At 46.2% G+C, this 25,450-nt stretch overlaps 1 protein-coding gene across 4 annotated transcripts; it reads right to left on the bottom strand.

The window, feature by feature from the left end:
* Positions 1-1,212: 1,212 nt before the first annotated feature.
* Positions 1,213-25,196, bottom strand: tcf20 (transcription factor 20). 4 transcript variants are annotated; one of them, XM_023349627.1, is made up of 6 exons: positions 24,896-25,196; positions 14,258-22,132; positions 12,142-12,235; positions 11,969-12,032; positions 11,766-11,863; positions 1,213-2,742 (listed from the first exon to the last, which is right to left on the bottom strand). In XM_023349627.1, the coding sequence occupies exons 2-6, from the start codon at positions 21,161-21,163 to the stop codon at positions 2,726-2,728; spliced, it is 7,179 nt and encodes a 2,392-aa protein (XP_023205395.1). In that variant the 5' UTR covers positions 21,164-22,132; positions 24,896-25,196; the 3' UTR covers positions 1,213-2,725. The 4 variants fall into 4 exon arrangements, 3 of the variants coding, with proteins under 3 accessions (XP_023205395.1, XP_023205396.1, XP_023205397.1); XM_023349628.1 differs by having other exon boundaries at positions 11,983-12,032; XR_002754186.1 differs by lacking the exons at positions 1,213-2,742; positions 11,766-11,863 and adding an exon at positions 13,995-14,032 and having other exon boundaries at positions 11,983-12,032.
* Between the last annotated feature and the right edge of the window lie 254 nt (positions 25,197-25,450).

The following is a 25,450-nucleotide window of genomic DNA, read 5'->3' as shown; positions in this document are numbered from 1 at the left end:
TGGCAGCTGACAAAGTCTGTTGGCACCTTAACCTGAACTGTGTGCTTTGGTCAAGTGAGGTCAAAGTTCGTGATAATTCTGGTAGATGATCTGTGACTCCGTGGGTGCGTTTTTCTTCAAATGGCTTATGAAACTTTAATAGAGAGCGTGGCGTCCTCAACTCCTTGTAAAATGAGATTTCCATCAGAAATCAGATGGATTCTACTAGAAATAGAAAAGAGTTGTCTCTGGGTCTTCCAGAAGAGTAGTGATCTAAAACATGTGTCAAACTAAAACGTTACTTACATAAATATTCAGGCAGATGTCCGCCCAATTCTTATGTTGTCTGTCTAGCGGCAGAAAATTTGCGATTATGATTGCAGAAAAAAAAAAAAAATCACAAGAAACCCAACTGTGAATCCTGGAGGGACTGATCAATGTGAATAGATATTTAATTTTAAGAAGCACTTATCGAATGCAGAGGCAGCTATTTATTATTCTTTTATCCGTTTTTTTTTTTTCTTTACGGGTTTAATCGGTACATTCTGGCAGAACCGGCCCTTTGAGTGCATTCATGATTTTGAAATTGGGCGAAAATGAAAAATAAAACAAGTTTGAGACCTTCGCTCTAAAACAAATCAATAAAGACAAAGGCTCCACCGGTCAGCTGCGTGGTCTAATAAAACGTTACAGAAGACCCGAAGCTGTTCCACTCGGAAGAGACGGTACAAAGTATTAACTAGTTAGATTAAAATCAGCTTAGTCTGTCTTAGACGAATCACATAAAACAGGTTTTATAGTCTGTAACACAACAACCAAAAAAAAAAAAAAAAAAGGAAAACAGCTTTTCTGCTGCATCTGCCACGTCGTCCTTGTAGTTTTGTTCCCGGATTATTTGCATCATCCTGCCGGTTTGGGAAACAATAAAATGAGCGTTAAACTTGAGCTCCATTAAGGCTTTCTCAAGCCCTACGATTGTTTTCTTCCTTTGAACAAACCAGCGCAGGACTGTTTAATTATTGCCTGAAACCTGCGGTGAATGCCCGTCCTGGGCTTGCCGCAACAGGTTGTTTTAGACTCAACGGTGCGTCTGTCAGATCTTCTATGGAGGGTGTAACTGTGTGAAACAGGCCCTGCCTGTCAGCTGGAAACATCGAAAGACATGGAGGGGAAACAACAAAATAAAGAGAGAGAAAAAACCCCCCCACGCAAATCTGATGAAGAAGGCTGAAACAAAGTTGAAGCATTTTTAAGTGTATTCATAATTCATATACATATTGACAGGTTTCTAATACAGCATGGTTTCGATAGTGTAACTGTCTTTCAGTTTGACCTTTTTTTTCGTTTGTTTGTTTTGTACAAGAATAACAATAAAAAGTAATAAAGACAACACCATGTATGACTCACTTTGAAATCTGATGGCAATGGATTTTGGATCTTCCGCTTCATTTGCCGCTGCTTCACTGAAGTGGGAAACCTCTCTCGAACGTACTTGGTTCAGGCTCACTTTGACCAGGACAGAAACGGCCGGTCGCGTGGCAACGCGCGTCCAAAAGCTTCGGGTTCCGTCTCGACTTCCAAGGTTTCGCCAGCGTACGAGGAAAAAGCTCCCCGTTTCGTCCTTCATGTGTCCTCCCGGTTAGAGACGGCAAGCAAAGCCTCAGTCCATAGTGTTATCTCGTCCTCTTACAAGTCTCTCTCTCTTTGCACATTATGAACGTTCTGTTCTTGAAAAATAAGACTGTCCATCTGATTTTTTTTTTTTCTTTCTCTTTTTAATGAATACTATCTGTACCGTAAAAACCCCTGTGATGAAAAATAAGAACACTTTTCAAAAAGGACCAAAAAAATGGAATCAAAGACCCAGATATCGGCATTCCCCCCCCAGTCCCACGCGCGCGCACACACATCGCTCGCTCATTCACAACTTGGGTTTGTTTTTCTTTCTTTTTCTTAAAGGCAACAGATGTCCATTCTCCAAGGCAATAATGTCTTTGTGGCAATCTCAACCCTGACATTCCAGACATCAGACGCTCGGGTTTTTCCTTCTCCAGGAAAAGCGACAGAAAAGTATAAAAAAATAAAAATTCCAACTCGGGTGTTGATTGAATATAAAGCGGCATACATCCATTTTGTTGTCATAAGTAAATACTGACGAGGATACAAAATAATGAGGATTAAAGTAATAACTGCGATCATCCTAATACCATAACATAAAAACACTAAACTGGTAAAATGACACCAACTCTCCCAGAACATCTTTTTTTTTTTGTTTGTTTGTTTGGGTTTCGACACCCAACTTGCTCCCGCTACATCTCTTCAAAGCAAACAAAAGGATAAAAAAAGGTAAATGATGATGCAGAAAATGATAAGCAAGAGTTTAACGCTTTATGTTGTCTGGAAAATCAAAGAGAGCCTAGAGAAGAAGCTTGTCTCTTTTTGTTCTTTACAGCGAAATCCCTCCGTCAGTCTCGACGTCTCATTTCGTCCCCGCTTCGATCGCTGTAGTTTGTCGGGGTTTTGTTTAACGGTTGTGTGTTTTTTTTTTGTTTTTCTCAGCTAAGTTCCTCTGTGTTGTTTCTGCTTTCGAGTAAAGAGCGATGACTCTGGTAAAAAATGGTTTGCTTTCTCCGTTGTCCTGTAAATGTAAGTAATGCTGATTCAGTTTGAGAAATTGTACATTCCCTTTAGTCGTTCTCCTCGACGAATTCCTGTCCGGTCTCTTCACATTTTCCCCCACCGAGGCCTACTGTCCAAGGTACCCTGTGAAGAGAAACAATAATTATCAATCGCAACGTTTCTATACAGCGCCTTCCAAAAGTATTCGCACACATGTTGCCATGCTACAAAAACAAATCAGAACGTATTCTATTGGGAACTTGTGTAAAAGACGGCGTAGTTATGAGGTGGGAAGACATTTAACTATATAATTTGTGCATAAGACTATATAGTAGTGGTGTTCTTTCCTCAACTCAAGAGGGCCAAAAAACCAGGTTGGCATGATCTGTGTGATGTCATCAACAATCAACAACGTTCATAAATGACTGATAAACTAAATCTGTTGAATGAGTGCTCAATATGAACCCAAACAAATAATATATCACTCAGCTAAATTACTAAATATGTGTAGGAGGATGCTCTCTGGATAAATAAGTACTCCTTCTAGGTTAGAAATGCCAACATTAGGCATGAGGTTTTATTTCTTAAAATTTTTTAAACAACATATGTTTGGTTTCCTTCACATTCGGAGCCAGCTTTATGTCAAACATTAATCGCTGCGGCAGCTTAAAGTGAGTCAGAAGCTCATTAACAGCCCGCCTCACACTGGTGTGAAGCACGGTGTCATCTGCATAAAGACGCACTTCAGGAGAATTCATTCCTCCTAAAGTTACTGATAAAATTAGAATTTGAAAATCTTCCATCTGCTTAACAACACCCAAACATGGCAGTAAAACATTTCTGCTTCCTGTCCGATGCATTGTTAATGTCACTGTTAGGTAATCAATCAAGTATTGTTTCATTTGATTTTACATTTTCAGAATCTCAGCATGAACTAAACCCAATTAAACCCTTCAATTGAATCAAACGGTGCTCTTAGTAATAAGTGTCCGAATGAGTTTGTGGAATCAGGACGGAAAACTATAATAATAATTTTAAAAAGCTTGATTTCTACTTTATTCAAAAATAAAAAGTTAGCCATTTGTTACGGAAAAAGAAAAACGCGCCTTTAACTGCTGGTACATCCTGACATCTGATCCCTAGACAGACAGATGAAAGCTCAAAGAAAATATCTCAACTATTTTAAACAGAATTTACTTTTTTTTAGGTTGTGGATGGGGAGCACAGGAAAAAAAAGGGCTGGGAAACACTTGTTTAGATCAAAGAAAATTCAGGTTGATGTCAAAAGTGCAACAGTTAAAATCTACTCCTGAATCCAACCGGGACTCATGGCAAGACTTTAAAAGAAAATAGATTTTCGACAGATGTTGTCCACTGAACGTAACTGAGCTTGAGATCTACCGTACATAAAAAGGAATAGGCAAACATTTCCATCTTTAGAAAGCTGAGAGATACAACCGACTGCCTTGAGGGAACTGCTCACCAAAAACTACGTAACCCTTTCCCTTCCAGTTCACAAATATGCACCACTCTCTGCTGGTCTATCACCTATAATCAGAATTCATTAAAGTTTGTGGCTGTTGCATGACGTGAAAACATTCAAGAGAGGAATGAATACTTTAAACTTTCAAAGGTAAAACTGAAAGAAACGGAAAGGGATGCGCCCCGATGACAAAGCCTGAGATGTACATCGGCTTCATAAAACCTACGTCAAGAGACAGAAATATGAGCTATACTGTATGTGGATTGGTTTCCATGGAGACTGGTTGGTTTGAATGTGAGGGGGAGGAAGTGACAGCGAGCGACAGGAGTACCGTTACAAAGGTGAGGGGAGCAGAAGAATGAATGGAGTGTGGCTCGTGCAGCAATGAGCTAAATGACATAGTTTGGGAGGATGAGGTATGAATGCACCGATCCACTTTTTTCACTTCCGATACCAATACAGATATCTGATGTTCAGTATCGGCTGAAACTAATCCGATACAGAAAAACAGTGCTGAATTGACAAAAGACGTATTTTTCTTTTTAAACAGACAGAAATGCCCTGAATTCACTACTTTATTTGCTAACTCTGCACCAGTACAGCACATTTAAATACACCAATTGCTTCAGAAGTTTGGTCAAACATGTAAAAACAAAAGAACTTTAATTTGTTCAGTCAGTCCAATTAGGAGCAGAGCAACCAGTGTAAACTGAATAAAGAAACTGATAAACTGGCTGACTACCGTGGTCAAACATTCAAACAACAAACTGCAACAAACCTTCTTTCAAATGGTTCAGAAAGTGCAATTAGGAATAAGAATTGCTCAAAGCACAAAGCGTTCAACAGATCTGCCCTTGTGGATCAGGCACATTGTCACCAATACCCAATCTAAAATTTGTTTCAATATCAGCCCAGTAACAACCAGTATGAACCAGTCTAAGATAATGAAAAAAAAACTGGCAATAATGAGGTAATATTGCCAGATTTATTGGCACCCTGGAAAAAGATGTCTTTGAAGCTTGAAAGAAAAAAAATCTCTCTCTCTTTTCCAACAAATATGGAAGCATGCTGTGTGCTTTAACCACGTGACGTGTGAAAATCTACGATTTTATGATCAGATTTCCCAACCGTTTGAAGAGAAACAGGCCAACAACATCAGAACTCTTCCACCATGATCAACACTAGGCATGAGGTGATTTCCACATTTTTGGATTGTTTATTAAAAAGCTCAATTACCAAACCACAGAGTTCCACTCGAACTCCCCATGTTTATGTTTGTGACGGAAAAGGATTTTTCCTCGTAACACACTCATCTGATTGGTATTTAGATATCATCCGATCGTTGCTATGGAGATGTGGTGACTCCAAGATGCCCCTTTGGAGGTTTCTTTCACTGCCGTACATTCCTCACTCTGCATGGCGATGAGATAAACATCCAAGTGGTCGCTGGTTAAAGAAATGAGTCTCTGTGTCACGTCATGTCTGTACCCCAGAGCAACAGGAAGTCATGGGTTCCTAATCAGAAGTTACATGATTTTAAAGGCATTATTACACACAACAAATGTGCAGAACAAGATTTTCTTAATTTTGGGTTTTCTTACCCGTTGAATGAATGTATTCAAATTAAAGGTTGGATGAAAGCAAAAAACTGTTTTGTTTATTCAGACTTAGGAAGGTGAATTTCTTTTTACTTTCCAAGTTTCAGGAAGAATAATTGTTTCCTCGGGTTTCTGTCTTTCTGTCAGATGACCCTACTGTGACTGTGGTAGTCACAGTAGGGTCCTAAGAAGGCTAGTTAACCTGCTAAGGTCGTGGTTCTGCACACACACTCACAAACTCTAACTAACACACTAAAAGTCCAAAAAATTCACCGAAAACTTTCCTAGTAAAATCCAAAACGTCACTGCGCTCTTCCCGTTTCCAAAACTCTCTCCAGAGCCCTTCTCTCACCACATCTGTCACTGTACCGTGCCAGCATCCTGACAAAAACCTTTTCATTGGTTGTTGTAGAAATGTGGTGCATTTGAGAAAATCGAAAACAAATTGGTGTCATATTGCATTCAAGCACTTAAAATTATGGCGAAAATGATTGATCACAAATCTGGTTTTATTTGGAAGTAAATAAAAAACAAAACCAATATAAAAACACTACTTTCATAAAGTTTAAAGTCTGTGCTGTCCAACCAAGTTGAAATGAACACTTGGCATGCTGCCATTTTGGTTGCAGTAGCCTTTTGAATGCATCACGTCACGCCCGCCCCAGCGAGCCGACATCGACCTTAGAGGGCTAAGCTGCGCCTTTAAATGCAAAAATCTGAGAAAACAGAGAATTTATCATTTTAAATACAACTTATTGGAGATGAATAACTTTCTGTTTCTAACTTTCTAACCCTAACCCTATTTAGGGCCAGGGCCAAAAAAGTGTACATTTGGGAGGAAAAAAGGGCCTTTTTCTAAAAATTCTGGAGGGCTAACCCTAGGTCGTAGGGTTACGGGGTCAGTCTCTAAAAATCCGGTTATCCCTCGTTACCCCTATGACCCCCCCTAACGATTTTTAAGACCCCCGGTCTCCCCGTCAGAGACCCCCAAAGAGGACAAACTTTTCACGAAAATCATGGCTTTTGCTCCCTCGTGGCAAGATTCGCTGTAGTAACGTGTTTCTGCCACCAGATGGCATCGTTGCCATCTCGGTGTTTATCTCAATGGGGAAAACTGCCATTTGGGTATTGGACCCGAACTTGCCACATGGGTATTCCATCAATGGGGGTGTTGCCACTTGGGTATTTTTACCCATACAACTGACACTTTGTCACATTTCACTCCATTGGGGCTTGCCAATTGGGTGTTTATGACAATGGGGGCTTGCCACCTGGGTATTCGTGAACATGGGGGCTTGCCACCTGGGTGTTTATGTCAATGGGGGCTTGCCACTTGGGGACCAGGGCAGATCATGGAGCTCATTTACCCAGGGATAGGGCACCCAAAGCCCGCATGGAGGTTGGGTGACAGACCCCTTGGACCTCCAGAGAACCAGGGGGGGACTCATGGAGCTCCTTTACCCAGGAATGGAGCACCATAACCCCGCATGGAGGTTGGATGAAACAGCCCCTGGACCTCCAGAGAACCAGGGGGACTCATGGAGCTCCTTTACCCAGGGATAGGGTATGGGGCTTGCCAAATGGGGGTATATGACCACGGGGGTGTTGCCACTTGGGGGACCAACACTTAAGCACCATTCAAACCTGGGGACCCACACTTAGGGTTAAGCACCGTCCCAACCTGGGTACCCAAACTTGCCAAATGGGGGTATATGACCACGGGGGTGTTGCCACTTGGGGGACCAACACTTAAGCACCATTCAAACCTGGGGACCCACACTTAGGGTTAAGCACCGTCCCAACCTGGGTACCCAAACTTGCCAAATGGGGGTATATGACCACGGGGGTGTTGCCACTTGGGGGACCAACACTTAAGCACCATTCAAACCTGGGGACCCAGACTTAAGCCAAATGGGTGTTTAGGACTATGGGGGTCTTGCCACTTTGTGGACCCACACTTAAGCACCCTTCGAACCTGGGTATCCCACACTTAGGGTTAAGCACTGTCCCAACCTGGGTACCCAAACTTGCCAAATGGGGGTATATGACCACGGGGGTGTTGCCACTTGGGGGACCAACACTTAAGCACCATTCAAACCTGGGGACCCAGACTTAAGCCAAATGGGTGTTTAGGACTATGGGGGTCTTGCCACTTTGTGGACCCACACTTAAGCACCCTTCGAACCTGGGTACCCCACACTTAAGCACCCCTCCGCGGACTACACCCACCAGTACGCATGGCCCAGAGTCTCGTGCCCCTGGTAAGGCTCCCTTTATGGACATGGCTTGCCACTTGGGTATTCGTGAACATGGGGCTTGCCACTTGGGGGACCAAGGGTTAAGCACCGTCCCAACCTGGGTACCCACACTTGCCAAATGGGGGTATATGACCACGGGGGTGTTGCCACTTGGGGGACCAACACTTAAGCACCATTCAAACCTGGGGACCCAGACTTAAGCCAAATGGGTGTTTAGGACTATGGGGGTCTTGCCACTTTGTGGACCCACACTTAAGCACCCTTCGAACCTGGGTACCCCACACTTAAGCACCCCTCCGCGGACTACACCCACCAGTACGCATGGCCCAGAGTCTCGTGCCCCTGGTAAGGCTCCCTTTGTGAACATAGGCTGCCACCTGGGTGTTTATGTCAATGGGAGGGTTGCCACCTGGGTATTCGAGTACATGGGGCTTGCCACCTGGGTGTTTATGACAATGGGGGCTTGCCACCTGGGTATTCGTGAACATGGGGCTTGCCACCTGGGTGTTTATGTCAATGGGAGGGTTGCCACCTGGGTATTCGAGTACATGGGGCTTGCCACCTGGGTGTTTATGACAATGGGGGCTTGCCACTTGGGTATTCGTGAACATGGGGGGTTGCCACTTGGGTGTTTATGACAATGGGGGCTTGCCACTTGGGTATTCGTGAACATGGGGGGTTGCCACTTGGGTGTTTATGACAATGGGGGCTTGCCACCTGGGTATTCGTGAACATGGGGCTTGCCACCTGGGTGTTTATGTCAATGGGAGGGTTGCCACCTGGGTATTCGAGTACATGGGGCTTGCCACCTGGGTGTTTATATCAATGGGAGGCTTGCCACTTTGGGGACCAACACTTAAGGACCGTTCGAACATGGGTACCCCACACTTAAGCACCCCTCCGCGGACTAGACCCACCAGCATGCATGGCCCAGAGTCTCGCGCCCCTGGTAAGGCTCCCTTTGTGAACATGGGCTTGCCAAATGGGTATTCGGCACCATTGGGGCTTGCCACATTTCAATATAAATGCTCTGCCATCTGGGCACATTGACCCTGGCTTCCCCGTGGCACAATGGTTAAGAAGCTTGCCTCCCACCCGGCAGAGCCTGGTTCGATACCAGCTTGGGACGCTGAGCTGCAGGACTTGCCATCCGGGTATCACTTTCAAATGCATTGATGCCAAATGGGAACCAACATTCACGGGGGCTTTAAGGGGGGGTCCCGCGCATTTATTGGGCCAAAGGTGGGCTCCGGTCATCACACACACTTGGAAGAATAAACGAAACCAGGCACAACCTCCTCTGATGACCCCCTGCTCTGGGGGGGCTTTGCCAAGGAATGGAGCACCATAACCCCGCATGGAGGTTGGGAGACAGACCCCTTGGACCTCCAGACAACCAGGGGGGACTCATGGAGCTTCTGTACCCAGGAATGGAGCACCATAACCCCGCATGGAGGTTGGGAGACAGACCCCTTGGACCTCCAGACAACCAGGGGGGACTCATGGAGGTTAAGTACCCAGGAATGGAGCACCATAACCCCGCAAGGAGGACAGATGAAACAGCCCCTGGACCTCCAGAGAACCAGGGCACATCATGGTGCTCAAGTACCCAGGAATGGAGCACCATAACCCCGCAAGGAGGACAGATGAAACAGCCCCTGGACCTCCAGAGAACCAGGGGGACTCATGGAGCTTAAGTACTTGGACCTCCAGAGAACCAGGGCACATCATGGTGCTCAAGTACCCAGGACTGGAGCACCATAACCCCGCATGGAGGTTGGATGAAACAGCCCCTGGACCTCCAGAGAACCAGGGGGACTCATGGAGCTTAAGTACTTGGACCTCCAGAGAACCAGGGGGACTCATGGAGGTTAAGTACCCAGGAATGGAGCACCATAACCCCGCATGGAGGTTGGATGAACCAGCCCCTGGACCTCCAGAGAACCAGGGGGACTCATGGAGCTTAAGTACTTGGACCTCCAGAGAACCAGGGCACACCATGGAGCTCAAGTACCCAGGAATGGAGCACCATAACCCCGCATGGAGGTTGGATGAACCACCCCTTGGACCTCCAGAGTAGTACCCATGAACCACCCCCATGGACCTCCAGAGAACCAGGGCACATCTTCACTGAACACTTGGACCTCCAGAGAACCAGGGCACACCATGGAGCTCAAGTACCCAGGAATGGAGCACCATAACCCCGCATGGAGGTTGGGAGACAGACCCCTTGGACCTCCAGACAACCAGGGGGGACTCATGGAGCTTCTGTACCCAGGAATGGAGCACCATAACCCCGCATGGAGGTTGGGAGACAGACCCCTTGGACCTCCAGACAACCAGGGGGGACTCATGGAGCTCATTTACCCAGGGCTAGGGCACTGACAGCCCGCATGGAGGGCAGATGAACCACCCCCATGGACCTCCAGAGAACCAGGGGGACTCATGGAGCTAAAGTACCCAGGAATGGAGCACCATAACCCCGCATGGAGGTTGGGAGACAGACCCCTTGGACCTCCAGACAACCAGGGGGGACTCATGGAGGTTAAGTACCCAGGAATGGAGCACCATAACCCCGCAAGGAGGACAGATGAAACAGCCCCTGGACCTCCAGAGAACCAGGGCACATCATGGTGCTCAAGTACCCAGGAATGGAGCACCATAACCCCGCAAGGAGGACAGATGAAACAGCCCCTGGACCTCCAGAGAACCAGGGGGACTCATGGAGCTTAAGTACTTGGACCTCCAGAGAACCAGGGCACATCATGGTGCTCAAGTACCCAGGACTGGAGCACCATAACCCCGCATGGAGGTTGGATGAAACAGCCCCTGGACCTCCAGAGAACCAGGGGGACTCATGGAGCTTAAGTACTTGGACCTCCAGAGAACCAGGGGGACTCATGGAGGTTAAGTACCCAGGAATGGAGCACCATAACCCCGCATGGAGGTTGGATGAACCAGCCCCTGGACCTCCAGAGAACCAGGGGGACTCATGGAGCTTAAGTACTTGGACCTCCAGAGAACCAGGGCACACCATGGAGCTCAAGTACCCAGGAATGGAGCACCATAACCCCGCATGGAGGTTGGATGAACCACCCCTTGGACCTCCAGAGTAGTACCCATGAACCACCCCCATGGACCTCCAGAGAACCAGGGCACATCTTCACTGAACACTTGGACCTCCAGAGAACCAGGGCACACCATGGAGCTCAAGTACCCAGGAATGGAGCACCATAACCCCGCATGGAGGACAGATGAACCACCCCCATGGACCTCCAGAGTAGTACCCATGAACCACCAGCACTCAGACACTTAGCACACCCAGCTAACCCACTTTGCCACCAAGGAACACAGGTCAGAATACCCAAGTGGCAGGCCTCCCCATCCCCCACAATGCCCGTGGACCACACTACCCATGAACCACCAGCACTCAGACACTTAGCACACCCAGCTAACCCACTTTGCCACCAAGGATCACCGGTCGGAACACCCAGGTGGCAGGCCCTCTGAGCTGAAAGTGAAAATCTGACACGATTCTATTCCTAATACAAGAGCTCCATCCAGGGGATTTTGCATGAACTGCATCTGCACCGGTATGGCACCAAAAGCGCCCAAATGGCCCATTCAAAGGAATACCGGGGTGGCAAACGAGCTCTTGCAGCCACTTGGGAATAGTGGCAGCCACTGCGGTGCAAAAGCCTATGGGAAATTTTGCCACTTCGGACCGTGGCCCTAACCCTATCCCTAACCCTACCCTAACCCTAACCACGTTCTGCGATTTAATAAAAATTTTTTTTTAAATCTGGTACCAAGTCAGTGTTGACTTACAGCTCCCCAAATCCGGCTCCTCCTTCTCCCAGTTTCCCTCAGCCTCTCTCTGACTGCTCCACATACACTGGCTTGGCTGGCCGGATGCTCTGGGTAAACTGGATTAATGGGGAGAAAAAAAAAAAAGAAAAGGTCACGACAGTTTTCCACGTGCGGGAATATTCTAATAAACGGATTAGTGAACAAGGCAGAGAAAAACGAACCTCTCCTTCTTTACCTTGTGCTTCGGACACCTCAGCGAGAAGTTATCTTCATTCAGAGAACAGTCTGAGTAAAAGACAAAGGGATGCCAAAAATGAATGGGGAAAAAAACCCCCAAAAAAACAATGGTGCTGGAAGAAACAACAGACTGGCTGTATTTCATGCACCTCCTCACCTGCTTCAATAGCACACAGGTAGTGGTAGCGGAGCGTGCAGCCTTTACTGTAGCAGCCCAGCGTCGAGCCAACTATCTCGCAGAACGAGCAGCTCTGGTGAATAAATAATCATCTTAAAACTGGCAAGTGACCAACAGCTTTTAACAAAGCTCATACTAGATATAAAATTAGGGTTGCTATAAATATGCTTTATTACTTTTCCAGCCTGAAGTTTTGACATTTGCCATTAGTTCTAAATAGGGGCGCACCGACTGCAGTTTTACGGCCGATCACAATCTTTAAAACATCTGATTTGCCGATACCGTTTTTTGTTGTTGTTGTTGTTTGAAAAGTTGCTAAATATAGTGGCACATTCGCTCCGTTGGGAACAGAGGGGTGACTATTGTTAACCATCCGGGTCCATCAGTCAGCCCTCTCTCATGGCAGAGCACAAGAGGACAGTGGCTGATTTTCAGACATTCGAGGAGGGAGCAAAGATTGATGGATAAGATCGGTTTCACATGTAAAATTGGTCGACCACCAAAATTAAGGAAATCGGGGCCACTTCTTTGGCCAGACAATTTATCGGTACACCCCTAATTCTATTAACACTTTCAGAGTAAAAAACATTTACCATAGTGGAGTTTTATGATCTGTATGTCCCAAAAATCTTCTACAACAAATCTGGTCTATTTTAACACCTATAACATTTATAGGAGCAGGCAGTGGTTTTCATATATAGAAGTAAAATAAAAAATAAATAAAACACGAGTTTCAGCTATTTTTCTTGCAGTGTCTGGAGATAATTTCTAAACAAAAAACAAAAATGTCTCATTAAGTTGTAAAAGTATCTCTCTCCTAATCATTTAATATTGATTGCACAATAGTAGCACTAGTAAACCTCTCTCATGGACTTTTCAATTTTCCTTCGCTTCTCTTAATGAGTTTTTCTATAATCTACATCAGATTGTGGATTTTTTTTTTTTTTTTAGAATAGGCTAAAGTAATAAAAAACAATGGTGCCGAAGGAAACAACAGACTGGCTGTATTTCATGCACCTCCTCACCTGCTTCAATAGTAGGTGAGGTAGTGGTAAGTAGTGGTGTGCTATTGAAGCAGCACACCACTACCTGGCAGTGTAGTCCCTGTAATGATAACTGTAATCATTTTCATCCCTGAAAATAATTACAGGGATCTTCATGTCTGGTATTCACACCAGAAAATGCAGATTCTTTAAACTACTGTTTGTAAATTGATTCTTTTACTTATCTATTTTTTTTTGTTTCTGTTAACACACACTTTTAAATATATATATATATATATATATATATATATATATATATACAGTACAGACCAAAAGTTTGGACACACCTTTTAATTCAACGAGTTTCCTTTATTTTCATGACTATTGACATTGTAGATTCACACTGAAGGCATCAAAACTATGAATAACACATGTGGAAATATGCACTAAACAAAAAAGTGTAAAACAACTGAAAATACCCCTTATATTCTAGTTTCTTCAAAGTAGCAACCTTTTGCTGTGATTACTGCTTTGCACACACTCTGCATTTTCTTGATGAGCTTCAAGAGGTCGTCACCTGAAATGGTTTTCACTTCATAGGTCAACCTGCCCTGTCAGGTTAATAAGTGGGATTTCTTGCCTTATAAATAGTCATGAAAATAAAGAAAACCCATTGAATTAGAAGGTGTGTCCAAACTTTTGGTCTGTACTGTGTATATATATATATATATACACTGTGTCACTGATTTGTTTATTTGGAATTTAAATTACTTTTTTTAATTAGTATTATTTCAATTTACCTAGAGGCCAAAAATGTAGTACAAAAAACATAAAAAATCCAATACTGACCCATCTTCAAAAGCAAAACGATTGACTTGGACATAAACCTACCTTTCAAGAGGAAAAACAAAGAGAAAAAGATACAATTTAGATACAAGTTTGACTAAAATATTATTGTATATTTTATTTTTTGTTCTTTCCTTCATCTACCTATGATGATGTCATTGTTATGAAGCATTTTGGTCACTTGAGATTGTTGTAAATGTCCCATAAGTAAACTTTGACTTAACTTGTGGCATACAGTAAAAAGGACAAATACAGCTGATACTCACAGTTTCTCTGGCTCCATCTAGTGCCTCCTGTAGGCCGTACAGTCTCCCATTGACGAGGTACACTCCACTTGTCCATGCTATACATCCTTCATGCACCCACAGCTCCTCTGGGTCCATGGGCATCTGTGGCAGCTGTGCGAGTTGTGCCAAGGGCCCCAGGGAGTCCAAGGCAGGCGGAGGGGGCTGAAAAGGCAGGGAAGCCTTACTGTTGGATGGAACCATCCGAGGGGAGTCCTCGCTGGACTTGTGTCGCCTTTTAAAGCGGGGATGTGAGGTCAGCTTTCTGTGCTGAGGTCGCTGCTGAGTGTCGTCTGTCAGCTGCTGCTGCGGCTGCTGCTTCTGTGCCTGTTGCTGCTGCTGGTCGCCTTCAAGGTCTGGCTCTCTTTTAAGCTCAGGGATAGGTCGCAGATCGGGGCTTTTCTCCCAGGTTAAAGGTGTTTTGTTGCTGAGCTTTCCGGGCATATACATCATCATCATCATCTCCTCTGTTGGGGCTGTGAAGGCAGTTCTCTCTGCTGGGTTTGAGCAGAAATTGTCGTTCTCAGATGAGGGCATGTTGAACTGAGCGAGCCGTGTTGGTGTGACTTGAAGTGTACTCAAAGCGTTCGTGTCTAAATTTGGTCCAGTTTTGTTTGGGCCTGTAGAGGGCTGACACTGTCTGATCTGGGGCTGGTTCTTGGGGAGCTTTGCGGCGTATTCAGCCGGATAGTATGGCCCGTAGAGATCTCCAAGATGTTTGTAGTTTGCCCATTTCTGGCACAGACAGCACAGCAGGCGCCCGGAGTGATTGCTTTCTGTGATCACAGACCCTGTAACGACATAGCCAGATGAAGGAAGTGCTTTGCCTGACTGAAGTGTGGTTTCCACCTCATCCGTCTCCCTTTTCTCCAACTCTCTGTCTCTCCGAGATAACTGGGAGGAAAGCGCTGAGGTCAGGAGCGAATCAATTCCAACACCTCCTGCTTTTCCTCCCGCTGCACTGCGCTCTCCTCTCATTTTGTCGTCCTCGGCGTTAACAATAGTGCACACAGCTCCGATCTCAGGTATTTTTTTCTCCACATGGATGTGAGGAATAAACAGGCCTTTTCTATTTGGATCTGGGCAACCTCTGTTTGTGCTGAAACTCCCCGTTGCCCCCAAAGGTGCATCTGGCTCATCTTTAGATATGGGTGGCGCCGCAGGTACCGGTGCTCTCCTCCTCCTCCTCTGCCGCCCCCTCACCTCCAGCGCCTCGCCGTCGACTTTCACGCCTCTGCGTCTGCATCGCACCTGTTTTGCCTCAGTCTCTGGCTGCGTGTCCTCACTCTCGACGTCAGCTTTCACCACTTGGGTCAGAACAGGGGGGGCTATTGGGGGAGTGTTTGTGTTTTCTGACAGAGTGGGTATGGTAGGGGTTGATGTGCTGCTGGGAGTTTGTGTTGCTGGTGGGGTGGAGGCAGGCGCTGGGGTTGGAGGGGGTGGAGTGGTTGGAACTGGGGGAACACTTAGAGCTGTGCTCTGTGGTTGGATTTGAGCCTGGGCCTGCACCGGGACTTGGGTTTGAGCCCGTTTTTGCTTATTCACGCTTCCAACGGGCCTGCCCTTCTTCTTGCCAGATGGGAAATAGCCCTTGGGCACAACATTCTCCAATGGCTTTGAGTCTGTCGGCGACAGACTGGACCTTCCAGAGGACATCTGATGTTGTCTGTTCAGCATGTGGCCTTGGTGGGGCGGGGTGGTCCCGTAGTAGTCGCTGCCAGGGTAATCCTCAAATCCCATGCCAGATTCTTGGAGTTTCTGTCGAAGGAGGTTAGCAGCAGACTGCTCTCCCCTTCGAGTCTCAAGCTGCTGGTATGTGTTTGTAAAATGCTGAATGTCCGACAGGGCGGATGAAGACGGAGGCGGAGAACCCTGGACCGGGCGGGGAAGAGGTGGGGGAGGAGGTAATGGGCCGAGCAAAGCAAAGTCTTCCTTATCACCTGATGCAGACGCCACGGTGGCCCCTAAACCGAAGTCAAAGTCTTGCTGCTTGACTTGAGATGATTGATGGGATTCACATGGGAAGGAAGATGTGGGTAAAGGCCCGGTTTCATCAACTCCTCTAAATGGAATCATGTTGTTTAATGAATGACTTTCATCCATGTAACTATCCTCTCCTCCTGCAACTCTGGGGAAATTTGCCAAGTCTTGATCCTGTGACTCATTAAACGCTGGGATGTCTGAGTGCAAGAAACCGGGGTAATGATTTGACTCATCATCGGTAGGGGCTGCTGGCTTTTTAATATTTGGGGTAATTTTCTGCACTATTGCCTCCAGTTTCAAGCCTCGTCCTTTTCTGGCAGCCAAAACCTTGGTGTTACCACCTGAAGGAGACAGCGGTTGTAGGAAGCTGTTCTCACCTGGCTGTGGGGAGGAGAGCCGAGGACATGGCACCTCTGTGGTGGATGAGTCATCGTCGTTGTGATGGCTGGGCTCAGACTGAGCTCCAGGGGAGTGATGAGAGTTTGTAGCGGCTCTCTGCTGAGGTGAGTCCTGGAGCAGTCTTTTTGCAGGAATGGGAGATATGAAAGACCGAACCCTTCTTCTTAAAATCAGGGGATTTGTGTCTCCGGAACCTCCGGTTTTTGTTGGACGCTGTGGCTGAGTGGTGTTTGTGTCTGAAGGAGGCTTAGAGGAGATGGATGGGGAAGGTGGACAGGCATGTTTGGCCTCGTCTGTAGCTACTCTGGATTCCTCGGATTTGACAGCATTGTGGCTGTGAGTCAGTTGTGTCGGAACGTGACTGTGTGAAGCTAGAGGAGGAGGGCCAGGAAGAGGAGGAGGTTGGGCTCTATAGTAGGCGTCTCCTTCCATCATCCGAGCGCCCTCTCTCCTAGGATGTGTAGACTCCCAAATTTTCATATCATGGTAAGGATTTTGATGATGCACTGACTGAGTTTTGCTCGTGTGTTCAACTTGGATGTCAGCCAGTGGGATTAGTCGCTGTCTCTGCTCTGACTGGTTAACCTTGTGTCTCCCAGGAGAAGATCCATGCTGCATCATCATCATATCCTTCGGAGGCCTGTTTATGGCTTTTACCCACTCACTAATGTCGTGAGGGGGGTGTGGGGGGCCACGTGGATGCGGATACATTTGAAGTTTACTGGTGGATTGAGACTGAGGAGGTAAATGGTGAAAGGGATGGTGAGAGGAAAACGGCAGATTACTCCGTGACATCACATTATCTTCTCTTGAGTCTCCATATTGGTACGGAAATGTACCACTGCTGCCGGATGAAAGATCGACTCCATGAAGATATGAGTGATGCCTTGTCGGTGAGGTCAAAGCAGTCATGCTCACAGGGTGTGAGGGCATGGGGGTTATATCGACAGTGCCACGCCTGTAGGGGTCAGCACTTACCCCACTTGACAAATGAGGAGGTTTAGAATGATACTCCGCCTCAGATTGACTGCCATTATTCTCATTTTGTGAATTTCCAGACTCTTTGTGCACCATTTCCATTTTCACTTGCTTTTCTATAACATCCTTTTTACTGAGATCACTTGGTGCAGCTGGAGAAGAAAATGGTTGTTGGATCACCGAGGCTGCACTCTGACTTTTCTCCCGTTCCTTTTCTTTCCCCCCCTCCCTTTCTCGCTCTGGTGTGCTACGTCGGTTCGGCGACACGTCGCAGATGACGGATCGCCGTTCCGACGGGGCTAATGTGGATCCTGATTTCTGGGGCTCGGTTTGAGAAGTGAGAGTTAACGGTTCCGGCTCTTGCAAAAGGAGCTCTTGTACATTAGATAATGTTTTTCTCTGCGGCATAGAGAAGTCAGATAAGTTGATGTGTTTAGCTGGGGGCTGCTGGGAATCTACAGTCTGTGCTAAATGGCTCTGGGACACACCCATGTCAGGTTTTTCAGCATTTTGAATAATCTTAGCATTAAAGACCTCTGACTTTACTAAGGACTGAGTATCTGTGGCAAAATCCGGATCACTTCCATGTTTCTGATTTGTGGTCTTTACAATTTGAGCCGAGTAAGACAAACCCTCAGTGATGTCAAGTGAATGTCTAGATGGAAACTGCTGTGGGGCTTGATGACGTGCAGGGAACGTCTGCTCCTGTCTACTATAGCGTCTGTCTAAATTATAACCCTGAAGAACTTCTTGCAGGAGACTTGGGAATTGCTGCATCTGTGAGTTCTCATCCTGAGCTTTAGACCCCACCCCATGACTTCTCTTCACTAGCATCTCAACCCCAGAACTGGACCCATCTTTTGGATGCACATGACTGTAACCGACCTGCGAGAGCTGGTATCCAAAGAATCTGGGGTTTGTTTCCATTACAGAGCCTGTGCCGGCCCTCACTCTGTTTTTTATCGACAAATCTGAGCCATATGTTGATTCTGGGTAGCTGTATTTATGCGAAGCAGTTAGGGGAGGATTCGGAGACCTCCCACTGTTTGACTTTTGATGATGGGACGAATACAGACTAAGATCTACACCTTCCTCCCCATTATGACTGCTTGCCTCTTTTAAATAAGAGAGTGACATTCTCTCTTCCACACAATTGTCTTGGGGATGCTTACTTTTGTCAGTGTGACTTGAAACAATCACACCAACGCTACTGATGCTTTGCTGTTCCTCTAATGCCTGTTTTTCTTCCTCCTTGTTAATGTGCGACTTGGACTCTGAGTGCAACATGCTTTTCTTTTCCTGGCCATTTTTTGCACTCACTCCTCCATCTTGTTGCATTTGGCTGCTGACCTTCTGTGTTTTCTCAGCTGCTGCTTCACTTTCCTTTTTAATTTCTCCACCTCTATGGTCATTATATGCCAAACCAGTTTCCGAGACACAATTCTGTGTTGTGGCAGGAGGAATATTGGAAGAGGAGGAGGGGGATGAGGAAACTGGTGGTGCTGAATGTAAAGTTAGACTACCTTCAGAGGATAGAGATGCTGCTGATGAAGGAATGTTAATTTCTTTTGTTTTAGTTTCTGCTGCTTCTTTTGACTGTGATTCGAGGACGAGTATTTTAACATTACATGCCTGTCCAGGTTGCGTTTGGGTTGGATTATAGCTCGTAACTTCAGACCCAGAGCTCGCACCACTCACCTGCCTTGCTCTCCCCCGCTCCCTCTCAGCCAGCTGCTCCTCTGGCTCCACTTTGGTCCCAGACGGCGCTCCAACAGGTAGCAGAGTTGAGTCTTCTTCTGCCCCGTCACCAGCTCTGACGTCTTTGACTGTGCTGCCGCTCGAGGCTGCACTTAAATTCCGGCTCCTGGGTTGCGATGGGGGCACGCAGTGCGCCGCGTGTGGCGCTTGCCCGCCGTCTCTCTTCTTGTGCGAGAACACCGTGTCAGTGAGGAGCATGTGCTGTACTGTGTTCGGTAAATTAGCTACTTGGGAGCTCAAGGCATTGAGACTGTTCAGGCCGGCATCCTGCATTCTGTCAAGAGAGGAAGTGGAATAAACAGAGGAGCCTTCCTCTCGGGATCCCTGGCTCATTTTATTTCGACCCACTGGAGGTAGGCTGCTCCCCCCAACTGTGCTCAGGCTGTGAGCTTTGTGGCTGCCACTGCTGCCGCAACTACTGACGCTGCTATTTGAGTTGGGTGTGGGACTCAACTGAGGTGCGGTCTGCAGTAGCCTACTGTGGCCAGGGCCGCTACGGGTGCTCGACATGGGAGGGCCGTGATTTGAGGCATTCCCAAGTGCCTCAGAAACCCCCATTAGAGGGGAAGGAGAAGAGCTACAGCTGGGGGAATGAACTGCAGAGGCAGCAGGGGAGGGGTTTGATATCGGGCTAAAGTTTTGGTTCATTTGAGTTTGCTGCGCATTAGAATGCATAGGGGATTTGGCTATTTCTTGGGAGGATGGCTGAACTATACTTGGGTTGGAGGTTTGATGATGTTTTGCAAAAATGCTGCCTGCAGGCAGACCCTGGTGAGGCATTTTCAGAGATCCGTCATAACCAACCCCTAAACTGTGCTGCGAGTTTCTGTGCTGTAGTGTGGCTTGCTTGTGAAGTGAATGAGACTGTGGGAGATATCCAGAATAATTCGAAGCTGGATAGCTCTGCTGGACATTCTCCACAGGGCCCACGTTATTAGCAGTGCCTGTACTAGAGACTGAATTGGAGCTAGTGTTGACACTTGGGGAACTGTTGACTTTAGGATCAAAGCTGCTGTTTGCAGCTCCATCCAGATATCTCTGCAGAGGTGGGCTGTACATTCCAGATGACCCTGTGGATGCTCCCCCCTGTGGAGAGTAATGGTACTGTGGGGTCATCCTGTGCCCGGAGTGTGGGTAGTTTCTTTGCTGCTGTGCCTGGTGGACAGGAGGAAAGCTCTGCCCATGTTGGCGCTGTTGCATTTGAGAGCCTGGAACTGACTGCATCACAGGGTTCTGATTCATATTGTACTGATGGGAAGGAGAGAAGGCTCCAGCAGCGCCCCCTGAACCGGCACTAGAGCCATAATCCACTGGGTATGGCGACATCAGGCCAGACGATGCAACAGAACTGGATCCAGGATGTCGATACTGGTGAGGTATATGTCCATCGATACCGGGGTACCCAAAACTTCCCCCATAGCCCATCCCTCCCCTCCTATGTCTGTCTTTTCCACCCATTGAAAAATAAAACTCCATAGCCTCCTTCCTGTAGGGGTTGTTATTGTTACCGGCGTGGACGTTACCCTGTGTTGGCGGAGGCTCCAAAGCTCCTCTGTTCCTCACGCCGAACGCAAGCATGTGGCTGGCTTGGCTCGGATGGTGGTGGCCTCTGTGAATGCTCTGCTGCTGCATCCCGACGTAATCTTCCATCATCCTCGGAGAGATCTGGGGCTCCACTGGCTGAGGGGGATACGGCGGTCCGCCCACGCTCCTCCCGCTGAATCCAGGAGGGATTGAGGGTGGAGCCGGGCTGTTGGAGAAATTCTGCATTTTTTCCCCCAAATTCAGATTTAAAAAAGGAAAAAAATCTGTGAGTGTAAATAGAAGGGAATGCTTCAGACTGAAAAACTGGCAGGCTTATGGCAGTAACCATGAAGAGAGTCAACAGCCTGGCAGGAAAACAAGAAATTGTAAAAACTATACATTTATATCACAGATATCAAAATCTCCTCCTCTGGGGTTATTTGTGGAACTCTTTGTAGTTTTATCAGTGACCAGTAAACCCCAAAAACCAGTTCAGCGTGACTGTTGATTGTTTGCTAATCTCCAAAGTTTTCAGGAGATATGCAGAGATGCATTAGTTCATTTCCAAAAAGCGAAATTCGTTTGGCACAGTGAAAGAAATATCATGGACTTCCACATGGCCAGCAGGGATTTTCTTCATACGGATAAACTCCACAGACGTTCCAATCCAAAAGTAAAAATTCAAAACTTTAGAAACAAAAGTCTCAAAAGACACACGCAAGTTGCTCTGTTGCAGTGACCCTTTAGCTCCTTCTTGTGTGCGACTGTCTGTGGATTTGACTCACACCTGTGTGACACAAAACCCACCCGGAGAGAATCAAGAAGTCTAAACAGTGATCCTCATTAATCATTCCAAAAAGCAAAGTCTCCATGGATAGTCTAGTCAGCTGTTGGGTGCCAGATGAAATTATTTTTACACTCATTTGACCGGTTGATGCATTTGGTCCCTTTTGCGGTACTCTTTTTTTGGGGGGGTGTGTTCAGACTCCTCTGAACTCCTCAGACTTCTCTGAAGGCGGCCGTGCTCTCCCGGCCGCCTTCAGCATTCAATTTGCTGTTCTTTGTCAACCGTCATTTAACCTCAAATAGTTCCACGGCAACAGTTTTCCAAAACAGGGTAATCCATTTATTCCACCTCAGATTCCATCAATTCCAGTTTGGGTTATCTGTAAATCCACACACAATACGGCATTCAGGTTTCCATCAGATGTTGGCCTGGAAAACAAATGAAAAAAGAAACGTCAAAGGACTAAGGAAGTGTAACATTCTTAATTTTCAATTAAACAGAACTTGAGGAATATTCTAATATGCATTATAAAACAAGAGATTTTAGCTATCACTTTGATCATTTTTATCCGATTCAGATTTTGGGACTTCGTTGAGTTCTGACCTGCTGATTCTGAACCATAACACATAAGGTGTTGTTCGCTCACTGATAAGAGTTTTGCTATTGTAATTCACCAGAAAACGTGTGAAATCAACAATTAACCCAATTTTTGCATAAAAACATCAGTCCCAGACCGTTATCTGACATGTAACAACAATCACCCAATCAGAGCCAATTGTTCAGGGAATTTTAGCCAATTCCAATCTCTGGCCAAAAGGTTTGAGCGTCTCCACAGGTATCAATAATGCATTTAATAAACAATTTATTTATATTAATATTTTATGATTTTTTAGCCCTCCTGAACTTGGGATGTTTATTTTATTGCTGAAGCTTTACCTATTTAATATAAACAATCAAATATACCTAAAGATGTTGCAACTACACTGCCGTATAATTTCAGCTCAATAACAGGACGCAGTGTTTACTGAAGCAACAATGATATGAGCGTTACCACATGGCACTTATATTACCCATTCAAGTCATCACTGGATTTTAATTTAATATGAGCACTGCATTAAATTCCTGCTCGTATTTTAATATGCACTGTGAGAGCGTTGCATCTGTTCTTGTTTTAACAATGCATGCTCTCGCCGTCTCCTGTGGCCTATAGCAAACAGATTTGTTGGAAGAAAAAATAAAATACAATCTTAAAAAAGCTGGGGATTCATTTTAGCCGACAGAGTAACACATCCGCAAAACACTCGCTTTTATTATGTAAACAAATAACCTTGTGAAAGATCCGAGACAAACTAAAGTCCTTATCACATGTCCAATACTGGGACTTGTTTTGGGAGATAGCTAGAGGCAGGATCGCACCAGCTTTCATGGGGAGGCGGGGTCAGTATCTTTAATTGCCATTTGTGAGGACAGGCCTCTTTATCTGCTTCAACTGCATTGTAAAAGTGTTAGTAGTCCCCCAATACAACTGCGCGTGGCTTCTGAAACAAAGACCGCTCTGTAACGAGTGTGCTGCTGAATGCAAAGCATGTGGTAAAACAGGGCCAGGAAGGGCTGCAAGCCCGAGCGACAACAGCCAATCAATCAGAGCGGCGCTGCGGCTTGGGCCGCTTCGTTTTGATTGCGTTTGATTTCGGAGCGCAAATCTGAAGGACAGCAGTTCTGGAGGAGTTATTCATTGATCACAACATCCAGGGTTTATACTAATTTGTTCAAACCCCGTGTTGAAACTACATAGCTTTTCAAACTTAAAAGTTTTCACTTGATTTTGGGCAAAACCTTCAAAAACAAGAAACTGGCGTATGACTGACGGCTGGATGGATGGATTGACGGACTGATTGGGGGAAGGGATGGCCAATGAATAGAAGGACGGATGGATAACAAAAAAAATGGACAGAACTGATGGATGGATGTTTATTATCTACATAAAAATGGTTGAGAAACAACTTGATGGATGGCAAACTAATAGATAAATGGCAGCAGGATGAACTCAAATTTATGGCTAAAAAACCCCAGATAACAGATGAATGTATAGATGCGTGGATATTGAACAGGGGATAAATAATAAACATATGGGTGTGGATGGATGATCAACTGAAAAAAGGGGAGAATTGTTTGATGATGATGGATAATTAAATCAAGTGCACTTCTTAGAACAATCTACTTTTGAACCTTTATGTGTCAAATAAGGCAATGGAACATGCAACAAACTGCACCCCCCCCCCCCCCCCATTTTCTGTTCCCGTTTTCCCAAATTTAAAAAAATTGGATGACAATCAAATCGTAGCCATGTATTCCCCTTCCTGTTTAGGAACCCTAAACATCTCGTTGTGTACTACCAGGCAGCAGCATTTCCAACCCACAAAACAGTGCAGCAGCAATAAAAAATAAAATAAAAAATGTAAAAAAAATCTGGCTGTCTCAGTGCAGCCTGTCAGCCAGTCAATCATCAGCAGAGCTGCCTAATTGATGCAAGCAGACGCAGTGGTATTGCAGAGAATGAGCCAGCGTTAGCTCTGGTTTGTTTGTAAGGTTTGTCATACTGCCATCAATACCACATTGGGGGGCTTCTTGCACTGCAGATGCAGCGGCTACACATTAGCCGGCAGCAAAGAATACGCATTACAATTAGCTTTGTAGTGCTGCTGCCTCTTTTAGCCTTGTCAGGTTAGCCCTAGCTAAAACACCTCAGATATCTCCAATTAAATATGCGAGCTAGCCACGTAAACTGTGAGCTAGCTAAGATGGAACCACTCGATAGCATCTCTGAGTCGGTCGGTTTGTGTTTATTGCGTTATTACAAAGGCCACTGCACACAAAACGTATAGTTAAAGCAGGCTAAAAAGGAGCAGCTACTGAGAGGTGATTAGGTGCAGATGTTACTCCCTCGGAAATCACCAGAGCCTCTCAGTAAATGGGTTAGCTAGCAGCAGAAATAACGTCTCCCAACAGGAGACCTGCCGTGACTACTGCGTTACAAAAAAACAAAACAACACTGCCGTCTCGCAGTCTGACTTTTAGTTGTTTTTTTTTGTTGTTTTTCCCCCCTTAATAAACACAGCAAACGTTCCCCGGAGGAGAGGAGAGGCAGGTCAGCCGGAGAGACGGGGCTAGCTAACACTCTGAAGGCATACCTGGAAACGCAGCAATACAAGGCCCCTCGAAGAGTGAAAGGCTGTTTTGTGACAATCCCGCTGCTGTGGCAGGAAACCCCAGCCTAGAGTCGACCGCTCCGCCGCTTTCCCCCCGCAGCCTTCCGAGCCCAGACTACCCCGAACCAAGCGGCGGCGGCGAAGTCGGGGGCCCCGTCACGACACCCAGAACCCGGGCCTTTTCTTCTTCTTCTCTTTCCTTTTGTCCTTACACCTCCAGAAATGATGAGAGCGGAGCACAATCGGGGTGCCTGTGGGTCCCGTAACCAGCGAGGTCCATACACCCCCGCCCCCTCCCTGCTCTTGTTCCCCCTCTCTCTCTCCCCCTCCGTTCACACACCGCTGAGGTGCTTCCACCTATGTCCAACTAAAATGAAACGCATCGCTTTCTCTTCCCTCAAGCCTCCTTCAACGCGCGCAGACTGTCCAGACGTGCCTTCCCGTTACTGGAAATGCACTTCCATTCCTCCATCAGCAGCTCCAGATATTCGCTTTCCTGTTTTTCTTCTTCTTCTTCTTCTTCTTTTTCTTCTTCTT

The sequence above is a fragment of the Xiphophorus maculatus genome, chromosome 16 (assembly GCF_002775205.1).
Source record: "Xiphophorus maculatus strain JP 163 A chromosome 16, X_maculatus-5.0-male, whole genome shotgun sequence".
Lineage (NCBI taxonomy): Eukaryota > Metazoa > Chordata > Actinopteri > Cyprinodontiformes > Poeciliidae > Xiphophorus > Xiphophorus maculatus.
Note: the sequence above shows the minus strand (reverse complement) of the source record. Positions and strands in the feature narration are given on the sequence as shown.